This window comes from Myotis yumanensis, unplaced genomic scaffold, assembly GCF_028538775.1.
Source record: "Myotis yumanensis isolate MYYU_CA2020_CCGP unplaced genomic scaffold, mMyoYum1.0.hap1 SCAF_1, whole genome shotgun sequence".
In the NCBI taxonomy this organism is placed as follows: Eukaryota; Metazoa; Chordata; class Mammalia; order Chiroptera; family Vespertilionidae; genus Myotis; species Myotis yumanensis.
In genome coordinates, this window is record NW_027223752.1 from 24,416,628 (window position 1) to 24,430,359 (window position 13,732).

The window sequence follows — 13,732 nt, forward strand, 5'->3', positions numbered from 1 at the left end:
TTAAAAATGTAAACATGGATCCAGCTGTTTCTGGAAGAGTTGGCCATGAATTGAAGTAAGAATTCTCAACATTGTGTTTAGGATAACATGGTTTTTGTACAGATTGCAACAGCAGGATATACAACAAATACTTATTGAAATGCATTTTACAACAGCATATATTGTGAAAGATCTGAGGAATCAGCATATTGAAAAGTCAGGATCAATCCCATAAACAGAAGACCTTTGCTTTCATTTCACCTCCAGTCATTAAAGCTAGCTTTAAATGCTACTCTAATGTTTATTCTTATTATACTATTTTTATAAGTAAATATGGAGAAGTTGGACTCTTTGATATCTGAGTAATAAATTTAATTGGTTCACATGGATCTCTGATAAAAATGTACTTTTTAGTATTAGCTTTTAGTATTTTTCCTTTATGTCTCAGAAATAAAAAATGAAAATGAGGAGGCATTGATGAATGCAGTCTTTAAAATAATTCGTATTACTGGGAATTATTTTATCATTCCATAGCAGTAAGTATATGCTGTGTCATTAGGTACAGAGCCCATGCTCTTCTGTTTAGAGCTGTGTTTACCTGCTCTTCCTCTGGTCTGCTCAGTCTCAGAAAATGGCATTGTAATCTATCCGGTGGTCACCTAAGAGTCACTCTAGATCTTTTCCTTCATAGCACACTCCAATCCATGATACAATTGTGCCCCTCTTATTTCTGAAATTTTGCTCAGTTCCATCTTCTTCTGTCTGATGCTTCTCTTCAGGCACCATTACTTCACTGAGTCCCCTCTCTCTCATTCTCTCTTTCCCTCTTTTCCTTTCCCAAATCAATAAACATGTCTGAGGGTGAAGATGAAAACATTTGCATTAGTTATCTATGGCTGCATATCAAATTTCTCTGAGCTTACTGGCTTAAAACATTTATCATCTGAAAGTTTCTGTAGGTTAGGGGTCCAGGCCTGGCTTAGCTGGCTCCTTTGGCTCCGAGTCTCTCACAGGCTACAGTCATCTCACATCTTGCCTGCAATGGATTTACTTCCTTCATAGCTCATTCAGTTCCTTGTGGATTATTGGACTAAAATATCAGTTTGTCGTGACTGGATGGTCACAGGGCCGTTTTATTTCCTTTCCACATGGCCTTCCCACAGAGCATCTCACAACACACAGCTTGTTTCATCAGAGCAAGCAAGCAAGAAGGCAGCAGAGAGGGCCAGCAAGAAGAACATGTTAGTAAGATGGAAGTCATAATTTTTTGTAACCTAATTATGGAAATGACTTGTTCTGTAGTCTGTTTATCGGAAGGAAGTCACTAGAGCCAGTCTAAACTCCAGAGGAGGAAATTACACAAGTGCATGAATACCCGGAAGCAGAGACCATTGAAACCTTGTCAGAATCTGCTTAACACAAACATTATTTAAAAACTGAGAAAGAATCATCAAATGCAGTAACTCTAAATCACATATGTCCTGGCTATGGTGCTGAAGTAGATAATATCTAAGTAATTTTAGATTTTTTTTTTCAGTATTTGGTTACTTGAACTGTTTTAATTTTGGTTAGGATGCCAATAAGCATATTCTTCTTTCCTGAAATATAGAACTCATCCAACTCATTGAATTTAATTAGAGAAATCCTAACTACTGATTCAGTGTCAGTCCTTAATAGATAGCAAGCTATTAGAAGGCAGCGTCTGTGGATGCAACTTGAGTATTGCTCTATGCCTAGCCTCTACCTAGCATAATAGCTAGAATGAATAAGTGTTCGTGCATGCTAATGATGAATGCATGAAAGTGGACCTGGGATTACAAGATACTGCTGGAAATGAAGACTCACAGTACTGGGCTCATTTTCCTCACTGATTAGTTGTATGATCCCAGATTAATAACTTCATTAGTGATTCATGTCTTTTGATTCTACAATTTCACTTAAAGATTGTATCTTTAGTGTACAAAAATAATCTTATATAGGAGTGTTTGTCACAGTATGTTCTAGTAAAAATAAATAATTGTTATATCATTATCAATAGGGAATTATTTTAATCAATTGTGAAGAACGGTGTACTTTTTAAAAAAATATATTTTATTATTTTTTTACAGAGAGGAGGGGAGAGGGACAGAGAGTTAGAAACATTGATGAGAGAGAAACATCGATCAGCTGCCTCCTGCACACCCCCTGCTGGGGATATGCCTGCAACCAAGGTACATGCCCTTGACCGGAAACCTGGGACCCTTGAGTCCGCAGGCCGACGCTCTATCCACTGAGCCAAACCGACCAGGGCAAGAACGGTGTACTTTTAAAGAATATATAGATTTATTTGTTGTCATGGAAAGTTGTCCATGATATGTAACAGAACAAAAAAATTTACAAAACACTATGTGAAATACCCAACTTTTGTTAAAAAAAAAGAAATGAAATGGATATGTGTTTGACTCATCATGTACATATGCATAAAAAAATTCTGGAAGTATACAACAAGATATTTAGTAGTGTTTTCTCTTGATGGATGGTATTAGCAGATTATTTTTATTTTTGTTATTCTGTATTGTTTATTTTTAATTGTAATAAACATATGTAACATAAAATTTATCATTTTAGCCATTTTTAAGTATTCAGTTTAGTACATTCACAGTTGTATAATCAAATCCAGAACTCTTTTCATCTTGCAAAATTGAAATGATGCCCATTAAGTCAAAGTATCCATTCAGAACATCACAACCTTCCTAGGCATGTTGCCTCTCACAACCACCATTCTACTTTATGTAGCTGACTACTCTAGGCACCTCATTACTTAGCATAATGTCTTCAAAGTTCATCCATGTTATAGCATGTGTAAGAATTTTCTTCCATTTTAAGGCTGAACCATATTCCATTGTATGTATAAGCCACATTTGGTTTATTTACTTACCTGTCAATGGACACTTGGGTTGCCTCCATCTTTTGGCTATTATGAAGAATGCTGCTATGAATATGGGGGTGCAAATATCTGCTTTCAATTCTTTTGGGTATATACCTAGATATGGAATTGTTGGATCATATGATAATTCTATTTTTAATTTTTTAAAAAACACCACACTGTTTCCCATAGTGGTTTACCATTTTGCATCCCACCAGCAGTGCAAGAGTTCCAATTTCTCCACTCTTTTTTTTTTTTTTTGGTAGCCAAATAGACAAAATGTTTATTTTAGAGAGTCCCAATTAAATATATTTCAGTTTGACTTTAGTTTTTGATATTTTCAGCTGGTTTATTTTTAGCAGATCACAGTAGACAAGATTGACAAGCTAATGAAAATCCCTTTCAATTATTTGCTGCACATAAACATCAAAACTTCCCGAGGCAGGCCATGCTTATAGATAATTAAAATGATAAAGAACTAAACAGATTAAACAGTTTATCAGAATAAGAAATGAGTAGCTTTACAAAACTGCTGTTTTTCTTCTGTTTCACCAGAGGGCACTCTTTTCTAGTTTATTGCCTTTAACTCTCACCTATTCATTTACTATTTTATGCGTTGAAAAATGTAAGTTCTTTTTTGGGATTCACGTTTGGATTATTTGGAGACTAATGATTGTTTTTAAAAATATTTTTTGTCAGTTTTTGTGTGATCTATTTTATAATTGTGTCATGAAAAAGAGCGCTACAAACAAGCCAGTTTTAAATGCTTTGGGCAGTAGTGTATCTGGCATAAATGAAAAATAGAGGTCATTTAGTCTTTTTTTCTTCTTCACCTATCGGCTCTATAATGTCAGTACTTCTCTTTGTTCTTGTTAAGGTTTCAGATCGGGTGGAGCGACGGCTGCAGGAAATAGAAAGGGAGATGCGCACAGAAAGAGAATTGGTGGAAAGACGCCAGGATCAACTGGGACTTATTTCTTTGCAGCTACAAGAGGTTTGTGAAAAATACCTTCTCAGAATGTTCGTCTTGAGCTTGGATAACTGTTTAGCTGTTGCTAAATTATTACAATTCCTTAGTTGTTGCCTGTGACAGTGTAGTTCAGTCCACATGAGAAGTATAATATGTTGGTTATAGTTTAGTGAGTGAAGACAGCCCTCTCTGTGTCAAACCCAGAATCTACTGCTTGCTAGCTGTGTCACATGGGCCAGTTCCTCACTTTCACTAGGCCCGTGGAAAGTGGAAATAATTGTAATTTTACTCTGTCAGATTGGTGCGAGGATAAATGAGTTAATACCAGTAAAGCACTTAACATAGTGTCTGGCCTGTGCTCAAAAAATGTTAACTGAAAGTATAATTATTCTGATTAATTTTCCTTGACATAACAGGGGTCAGCAAACTGGCCACATGGACTGAATCTGGCCCATTGGCTATTTTTGTAAATAAAATTTTATTGGAACACAGCCGTTCCCATTCATTTCTAATTTGTCTGGGGGTGCTTTTGTGACACAATGGATGTGTTGAGTAGCTATGAAAAAGACTAGAGGCATGACATTTGTGCACTGGGGAGGGGGAGGTGTCCCTTAGCCCAGCCCGGCCTGTGCCCTCTTGCAGTCCAGAGGGATCCTTAGTGCTGCCGTGGAGGCAGGAGAGGCACCAGCCACCACCACTGTGCTCGCCAGCCGTGAGCCCAGCTTCTGTCTGAGCAGCGCTCCCCCTATGGGAGCACATTGACCACCAGGGGCAGCTCCTGTGTTGAGCATCTGGCCCCTGGTGGTCAGTGCATGTCATAGTGACCAGTGGTTCCGCTGTTCAGTAGATTTGCATATTTGGGTTTTATTATATAGGATTTTCCAATCCCTAGATCAGACTGTCATCAAATCAATGAAAAATAGAGGTCACTTATTCTTTAGATACCACTTTATTTTGAAATGTCAGACTTATGAAGAAATTGAAAAATTAGAAGAAAGAATTTCTGTATATCCTCTATCTAGATTCCCCCAATATTTAGATTTTACCAGACTAACTTCATCATTTTTTTTACACACACACACACACACACACACACACACGTTTTTACATTAGTTGCACACATGATATAAATATTTGATACCTAAACAATATGGTGTGTATGTTCTCTTCCTTAATCACAGGAAACTAACATTGGATCAATACTATGATGTAGTCTACATGTTTTATTGAAATTGTGCCACTGATGTCCTTTTCTGGTCCAGGATACAGTTCAGAGTCACGGATAGCATTTGGCTATCATGTCTCTTTAGTCTTCTTTAATCTGGAACAGTGTTTCAGCCTTTCATTGTCATTCACACCCCAACAACTTTGTAGAGTACTGGCCAGTTATTTTGTAGAATGTCTTTCATTTTTGGGTTTGTTGATGTTTCCTCACAACCAGATTCAATACTTTTGGCAGGAAACCTAGAGTAATGGTATTGTGCTCTTCCCAGGGTATCATGTCAGGAGGCACGTAATGTCGATTTGTCCCATAACTGAAAATTGAACCATTGGTTAAGGTGTTGCCTGCCAAGTTTTTCACTAAAATTACTGTTATGTGTTTGTAATTATTTATTTTATGGGGAGATGCTTTGAGACTTGAAAATAGCCTAATATCACACCCATGAATTTTTGTATCTAGTGTTGATTCTTGCATGAGACACTTATTATTAAAAGTCATGCTAAATGGTGAGCTTTTTAAAAGTTCCATCATTTGGTCCACATTTATTTTTTGGAATTCTATAGTAAGGAAAGGATTTGTCTTTTTCTTTATTCATTCATTTTTATTGATATAGATTTGTGAATTCTCATTTTATTATATTGGTTATGTTTTATTATTATAGAAAATAACTTGTCAAAATTCCCTTAAAATGTTTTTTAGATTTATACAAAAGGTATAAAAATTAGAAACAACAAGAAAACAAAAAGATTAAAATAAAAAGGAATTGTTTTCTTATACCAAATGGTTTTCTCCAAAAGTGTTGTCCTACAAATCCACTCATGTGAGTGTGGAAATCATTACCCTTATTAATTGAGAGATTAATAGATATTTTTTAAGTAGATGTACTGCCGCTTGAAAATTAGGAACAAAAATTGCAACCCTGAAATTATATGTAAATTGATAGAAAAATCTGCTTTTGTTTTCTAAAATTCCACTTTCCTTCATTTCACAAAAGGAGGCATACACTTGTTAGTTGGTAATTACTTTGAAAAGGATACTTTGTTGAATAATTAGATACGGCATGTGGGTAGCCTTTTTTAAAAAACATTGATTTTTATACATTTATTCTCAAAGCAAATTGCATCTGGTGAGCATAAGAATAGTACTGAAGAGACAATTGCTCCTTTTGCAAGAGAAAATTAGAAAAATTTTCTGTACTTATTTTCTTCTCTCTTTGCAGAATGCCTAAAATTACAAAGAAAGAGGGGGAGGAAGATTGCTTCCCACCCCCTCTGAGAGCCTGAATATTTGCAGTGTAATTGTCAATTTGAATAAAAGCTTGAGGTGTGATTTGGAATGCCATTTCTGACAATACAGTAGAGGATCACTATTGATAAGAAATGTTTAATTTCATACTTTGTCACTTTAATATACATGGTGACCTATGCGCTTATAAAAGGTGGTTTTGGATTGAATAGTGCAGGGAGGATTACTTAAGACTGATGCATTTCCAACTCCCGGGCTAAGTGGCTCACACTCTTACAGAAAGGTCATGTTTAAGGAGAGAAATACGGCTTTCTTTTCAATATTAAAAAATACTTATGGAAATACTTATCATGTGTGATAATGGTAATTGGTGTTGTTTGTTTCTGGCTATGGAGAGAAACTGAATCTGCACTTTTAGCTATTCAGCCTCCCTAAAATGTATAATTCAATGTTAGTGGAAGTTATGACATTTAAAAGTTGTTAAGAGATTAGGAGCAAATATAAAAAATTACAGGATGTCAGAGATTTCTAGGTATAAGTTCGTATTACAGAGAGGCTATCTATGGCTTGGGCTGAAGCCTACTTCTTTTCAGTGATCTAATGAGGCCCTTAGGTCCTCAGAGCTTTATCTGTTTCCATCTACACTAATAAAAGAGAAAGATGCAAATTGACCATACCTTTGCGACACCCACGAGTGAGTATGCAAATTAACCCAACAAAGATGGTGGGTTAATTTGCATATGCAGGCGCTGAGCGGCTGGGGCGGGGCGGGATGCTTGCGTCATCGCCATGGCAATGACGTAGGTGCTCCACACCTCCCCAGCCGTTTTGGGCCTCTGGGCAACGTGGGAAGGTGGAAAGGCGGCTCCGGGCCAGAGCGAAGGTGGTGCCTGCAGCCAGGGGAAGGAAGGCCCATTCTTGCACGAATTTTCGTGCATCAGGCCTCTAGTTTAATTATAAAACAATATTTATTAATCTTTGGAAATCAGATGAGGAAGAGCCGCTCTCCTTTTCTTGTATAGAGTTTTTAAGGAATTGTTGACTTTTTTCTGTTTTTTTATTTTATTTCTCTATTGGTCTGAGCAAAGGGACTCTACGTACTCTAGAGTCAGTCCATTTCCTTTTTGAGCCTCTATTGCTTATGATGTCATGTGAATGTCAGTTTTTCATAACCCTATAAGGATTTTCACTGGCCTTCAGACTCCTCATATCACAACTTTGTTTTGGTATCTCAATATCTCTTTAGAGAGAGGAATCCTATATAATGAAGAGGCAATATGCAAATTGACCCTCACTCCATCACACCATCACAAGATGGCTGCGCCCAGAGTGGAGGCAGGTTCCTGTAACACAAGATGGCTGCGCCCACAGCGGAGGCAGGGTTCTTGTAACACAAGATGGCTGCACCCACAGTGGAGGCGGGGTTCCCGTAACTAGTGATCAGCAGGGACCTGAGGCTGCGTGGCGCTGGGCTGGGGTGGGGGACCTGAGGCTGCGCCCCCCCACCCGGTGGGGCTTGATGAGGGACCTCAGGCCATGCCTCCTGCCCCAGGCTGGGGGACCTGAGGCTATGCCCCCCACCCTGGCACCAGACTGGGGGACCTGAGGCTGCACTACCTGCCCTGGCGCTGGGCCAGGGGACCTGAGGGTGTGCCAGGGGACCTGAGGCTGCACCCCCTGCCCGGTGGGGCTTGATGGGAGCCCTGAGGCTGCATCCCCCCACCCAGCAGGGCTTGACAGGGGACCTGAGGCTGCACCCCCCCCACCTGGTGGGGCTTGATGGGGGTGGGGCCGGCTGGGTCTGGATCTCACCCAATGGGGGTGGGGCTGGCCGGGTCTGGGTCTCGTGCGATTTTGAGGTGCACGTGGTTGGGCAGGGACTTGACTCTGGGTTCCACAGTTTGCCCCAGAATCTGACAGGAGGAAGATTTTCATATACATTTTACTAATTTTCTTTCATCCCTGACACTTCTATTATAGAGAAAGGGAAAATAGCAATATTAAAATGTTTCCTCTAATTAATTCCCTTTTAATGTGCATGAATTTTGTGCACCAGGCCACTAGTGTTTTATATTAGTTTTGGAATAATATTCTTTTTATATATCTTTCAATTCTGAGTGGTTGTTCTAGTACTCTGAACTTTTACTAATGAAATTCGAATATTATTAAGCTAATAACTATCATCAGCCTTTCTTTGTTGAACCATTATACAAACAATAAAGTGTTTGTTTAACATTAAGGTGCATTTATCATATTAACAGACTCCTTTTGATCACATGCTTAATAGTAAAGTAACCTTGATTAGTTAAATTTAGTGGAGGGGGTAGGAATGGTGGGTACTAGGATCACGAAAGAGGTTTTCAAAAACTCTTTTGCAGGTCCAAAATTCACATAAAATCTTAGATAAAATTTCTAACTTTTTATTGGCATTTTGGAAATTTCTGACTTGGTTTTTACTAGCTGTTTCTTGTAAATGCAATGTTATTTCTTCAACTTCAATTGAATTACTTAAAATGAAAAACAGGAGATAAGTGGTGGGTTTATGTTTGTATATGCTTTTCAGAGCATATTGAAATGCTGATTCCCTCATCTACCTCCGTCAAGAATGTTGCATATGACTTAGGGTGACTGAGATGCCTTAAAGTTTAAAGGTGCTTCATAGCTTCATAGGAAAGTCTATGAGGTAGGCGAGGCATGGAGTCTTAATAGAAGATGGTGAGATTAAGTGAGGAATTAAGTGCAGGGTAGGAGCTCAGTTCAGTGGTTTTTCAATCTGGAAAACCAGATTATGGGAGCTTCATCAATAAAATAAGGCCACTTGCAGAAAAGTTAAGGTAATTGATATTGGCTTTTTTCAATATTTTTCTTCATCTTTTGGCATCAGTACCAATTATGAAAAACCTAACAAAGAAGTGGCTATTCATTCCTTCCCAGAAATGTAACTGTGGCTCGAGACACTGAGTAAAATGGACACTTCACATAAGAAAAGCCTTGGGTACTATTTATTAATGTATTTATTTTGGAGTCATTAAGGGAGAAGTTTCCAAGGAAGCCAAGAATGTTTTTCTAATGTCCTCTTAATAGCATTAGCATTTCCCTTGAGACTTCTGTGTCTAATCAGAGGGGATCCCAGTCAGACAAATGTTCTAAAGTGGTCTCATTAACCCCTTCTCCTGAACTTCCTTTGGTCATTACCCTACTTGGTTTGGAGATGTAGATTTTGTACTCCACTTCATTTACCTTCCCAGGGCTGAATTGGAAAACTTTTGCTTGGCCATTCACTTTACCCTCTTCTTTGTTCCCATAGTCAATGCCCTCGTTTTTTAGTTATCCCCCACATTTTCAGATATTTATTTCATATCACAAGCCTCCCTTTCCCCACTGATATTTTTAGATATCTTTTATTTTTATTTTTTGTTGATCCTTTTTAGAGTACATTTTCCCATCAATTTTTACAGAGAGTGGAAGACAGGGGGGTGGGGGAGACAGAGACAAAGAAACATCCATGTGAGAGACACATTGATTGGGGCCAGGGATCAAGCCTCCAACCCAAGTATGTACCCTTGACCAGAATTAAACCCTGGACCCCTTCAGTCCATGGGCTGACACTGTGTCTACTGAGCCAAACCAGCTAAGGCTAGATAACTTTTATATAAATGCCCATTGAATTGCCCTCACATTGACCATCCCAATAGCCTCCTTGGGTTTTGAGAAAAGAGAGGTGGAATTTACAAGTAAATGAGAGTTTAAAAATAAAACAGAAATTCTGTGGAAAGCACAAGGAAAGCTCATTATTTTCCTACTCCTTAGGACATGAGCTCTAGAACTCAACCCTTTGTCAGGCCCCAGTGACCAAGTGTGTAGTAGGCCGAGAGGAACACGGGCGCTGAGGCACTGGGTATCACAGTAGGACAGCCACACAGGTGCTGCTCTGAAGGAAAATGTGTGCATGAGGAGAACATTTCTGGGCCTTATTTTGAGCTACATTTTTTATTCTTTTAGTAATTCCCATGCCATCGACTACTTTTTTTCCTTTTGCAAAGATGGCTTTTTTCCTCCTCATTGTTCAGTTTTTAGAAAGTGATAATTATATGAAGTTTTTTGTCTTAGGTTGTTACTGTTACCATATCTTGATGTGTTATCTCTTTTAATTGTACTCGTTTTGAGCATTTTGCATTTCTAGCATTTAACACAATTTGTACTTAGTAAATATTTGCTTAATGCATTAAGTAGTAACCATATTAATACATTGTTTTGATCCAATGTAAAAAGTATTTATTCACATATAATTTAATTAAATGCATAACTAAATGTGGTCATATCACAAATGATCAGACAAGCATTCTCTTTTTTAATGTATCTTTATTATTTACTTGGCTCATTTTTTTCTTCCCCTGTGCTCTCTCATCAACATTCTTCCTGCTCCCTAAAAATGAAAAAAGTGTAAATATCCTGGGATATAACCCCTGATATTTTTCCTTGTGCTCTAAATTATCCTGGACAGACATATATGGACTATATACACCTTTGCATACATAGATTTTTTTTTTTTTTAATCCTTACCCAAGAATATTTTTCTATTGATTTTTAGAGAGGATGGAAGAGAAGTGAAACAGAGAGAGAAATATCTATGTGAGAGAAACACATTGGTTGGTTGCTTCCTGCACGAGCCCCAATAAGGGCCCAGGCTGGGGAGGAGCCTGCAACCATATATGCCCTTGACCGGAATCGAACCTGGGGCCTTTTGGTCCACAGGCTGAAGCTCTATCCACTGAACCAAACTGGCTAGAACTGTGGGGTTTTTTTGTTTGTTTTTTTTTAAGCGGGAGAAAGGGGGAAGCGAAGCAGGGAGAGAAGGAGAGAGGGAGAGAGAGAAACATCAATTTGTTGTTCTACTTATTTATGTATTCATTGGTTGATTCTTGTATGTGCTCTGACTGGGATTGAACTTGCAACCTTGGCATATGCAGACTATACTCTAACCCAGTGGTCGGCAGACCACGGCTCGTGAGCCACATGCGGCCCTTTGGCCCCTTGAGTGTGGCTCTTTCACAAAATACCACGTGCGGTGTTTTAAATATGAGGGAAGCTTTTCTCAATAGGTTTCAGGAATTCAGAAACAGCAAAGCGACGCTAGCCTTTGTTAAAAAACCTCTCAATGCTACTGTAACAGAATTAAAATGTTCTTTCTTTAATATTGACATTGGCAACTTTGAAATGCAATTGCTGGATTTAAAAAACAAAGAACTGTGGAGCTCGAAATTTGAATGTCTTTGTGCTGATACAGAAATATTGGAGAAAAACAAATGTGAACTTAGTTCACAGCACAAGTGGTCTGCTTTGAAAGACCTGGAGAAGGAAGATATGTTGATTTTTAACACCTGGAATAGTATTCCTGACTCATATAATCAACTGAAAAAACTAGCGTTTGCTGTTCTTTCATTATTCGGGTCTACATATTTATGCGAACAATCATTTTCAAGCATGAACCTTATCAAGAGTAAATTGACAAGTCGTCTTATTGATGAGAACCTGGAATCGTGCCTAAAATTAAAAACAACAACATATAAACCTGACTTACCCAAACTTTCCAAGGAGATGCAAGGCCATTGTTCACATTAGTGTTTGTCAGTCATTGTCATGATTTAATTTTATGGATATTGTAAGGTAAATTGTAAGGAATTTAATTTTACCAATAAATAATATCGTTATGAAGTATGATATCAAGTTTTATTTAACGTACCTATAGTTTAACTAAGACTTAAAACTTTAAGTAAAGTTTATTAAGTTAATTTTAGAGAACGTTGTGGAGTGAAAGAAGATGTAGTGTTGAGGATTGAGAAAGGTATGTTGAGATGGTTTGGACATGTATGTAGAGAGGATGAATGAAAGGAGATAGACGAAACAAGTATACAAGACGAGTGTGGATGGGAGAGTTGGAAGGGGTCGATCTCAGTGAATGTACCTCAATCAGATTGAGGACGTTTTTAGCAAAGGCCAGCTTAGGAGTACCCTAATTAAGTTAATAACAATGTACCTACCTATATAGTTTAAGTTTAAAAAATTTGGCTCTCAAAGGAAATTTCAATCATTGTACTGTTGATATTTGGCTCTGTTGACTAATGAGTTTGCCGACCACTGCTCTAACCAACTGAGCTACTCGGCCAGGCCATATAGGATTCCTTCCTTCCTTCCTTCCTTCCTTCCTTCCTTCCTTCCTTCCTTCCTTCCTTCCTCCCTTCCTTCCTTCCTTTGTTTTTATTTTTGATATGATCACATAATATATATGTATATTTATGCATCTTGCTTTTTTATCTGACCAATACTTTCTGGAAATTTCTCTAACTAGTTGATATAGTTCTTACTTAATCTTTTATTACCACAGATGGATGCTTTTATCATAGAGATTACCAGGTTATTTTTCCAAAAGGTTCTAACTCTTCACATTTCTGTCAGCAAAGTGGTTGAGAATGGCTCTTTCTCCCACATTTCTACCAGTAATAATCATTATAGTTTTTATTTTTGCTGCAGTGATAGGTATAAAGTGTTAACTTATTTTTATGTTCACTTGCGTTTCCCGATTTGAGCATCTTTTCCCATACTTGTAGCAGTTTTCATTTGTACCTGTCCAGATCATTTGGTAATCTGCTCATTTTAAAATACTGGACTATTTGTGCTTTCCCCGGAATTTTATTTTTTAATGGTTGGAGGAAGAAATTGAAGTTTTTTGTTTGTTTGTTTGTTAGTCCTCACTTGAGGATAGTTTCCCATTGATTTTTAGAGAGAATGGAAGGGAGAGGGAGAGACGGAGAGAAGAGCATTGATGTGAGAGAGACACATCTATTGGTTGCCTCCTACAGGTGCCCTGACCAGGGCCGGGCATTGAGCCTGCCACCAAGGTACGTGCTCTTGACTGGAATCGAACCTAGGACCCTTCAGTCCGAGGGTCAAACCAGGTAGGGCTCTAAGTTGTTTTTTTTATGACAAATCAGTTACCTCAGCATCATTTTTGAATAAATTGTTTTTTCCCTCTGATTCTAATGCCACTTCTGTTATGCATCTAGTTTCCCGTGATATCTTCTGGGTTCTATGTACATTGTATTGATCTGTTTGTCTATTTCTCAACTGTTATCATTTTGTCTCAATTATTATAGCTTTTATTATATTTTGGTAAATGATAATGAAAATCTCCTTTCATGTTTTATGAAATATCCTGCTGGCATTTTGACTGTAATTGTACTAAATATAGATTAATTGGAAGAGAACATGCTTTCCAATGTTTTTCAGTGTTTTATAATTTTCTATAGAAAGGTCTTGTACTTCTTTTGTTGAACTTATTCCTAGGTACCTATCATTTTTCTTTGTTTTGTGAATGGGATATTTTCTTTTATTGCATCTCTCATTGATTATT

General features: G+C 37.8%; 1 protein-coding gene across 3 annotated transcripts in view; it reads left to right on the top strand.

Annotated features, from left to right (window-relative positions):
- CEP128 (centrosomal protein 128) overlaps nt 1–13,732 on the top strand; it is a 345,267-nt gene that overhangs the window by 58,856 nt on the left and 272,679 nt on the right. For all 3 annotated transcript variants that reach the window (XM_070415562.1, XM_070415572.1, XM_070415580.1), the window contains one exon: nt 3,762–3,878. In XM_070415562.1, coding sequence (XP_070271663.1) covers nt 3,762–3,878 — 117 coding nt within the window. The remainder of the gene's footprint in view (nt 1–3,761; nt 3,879–13,732) is intronic.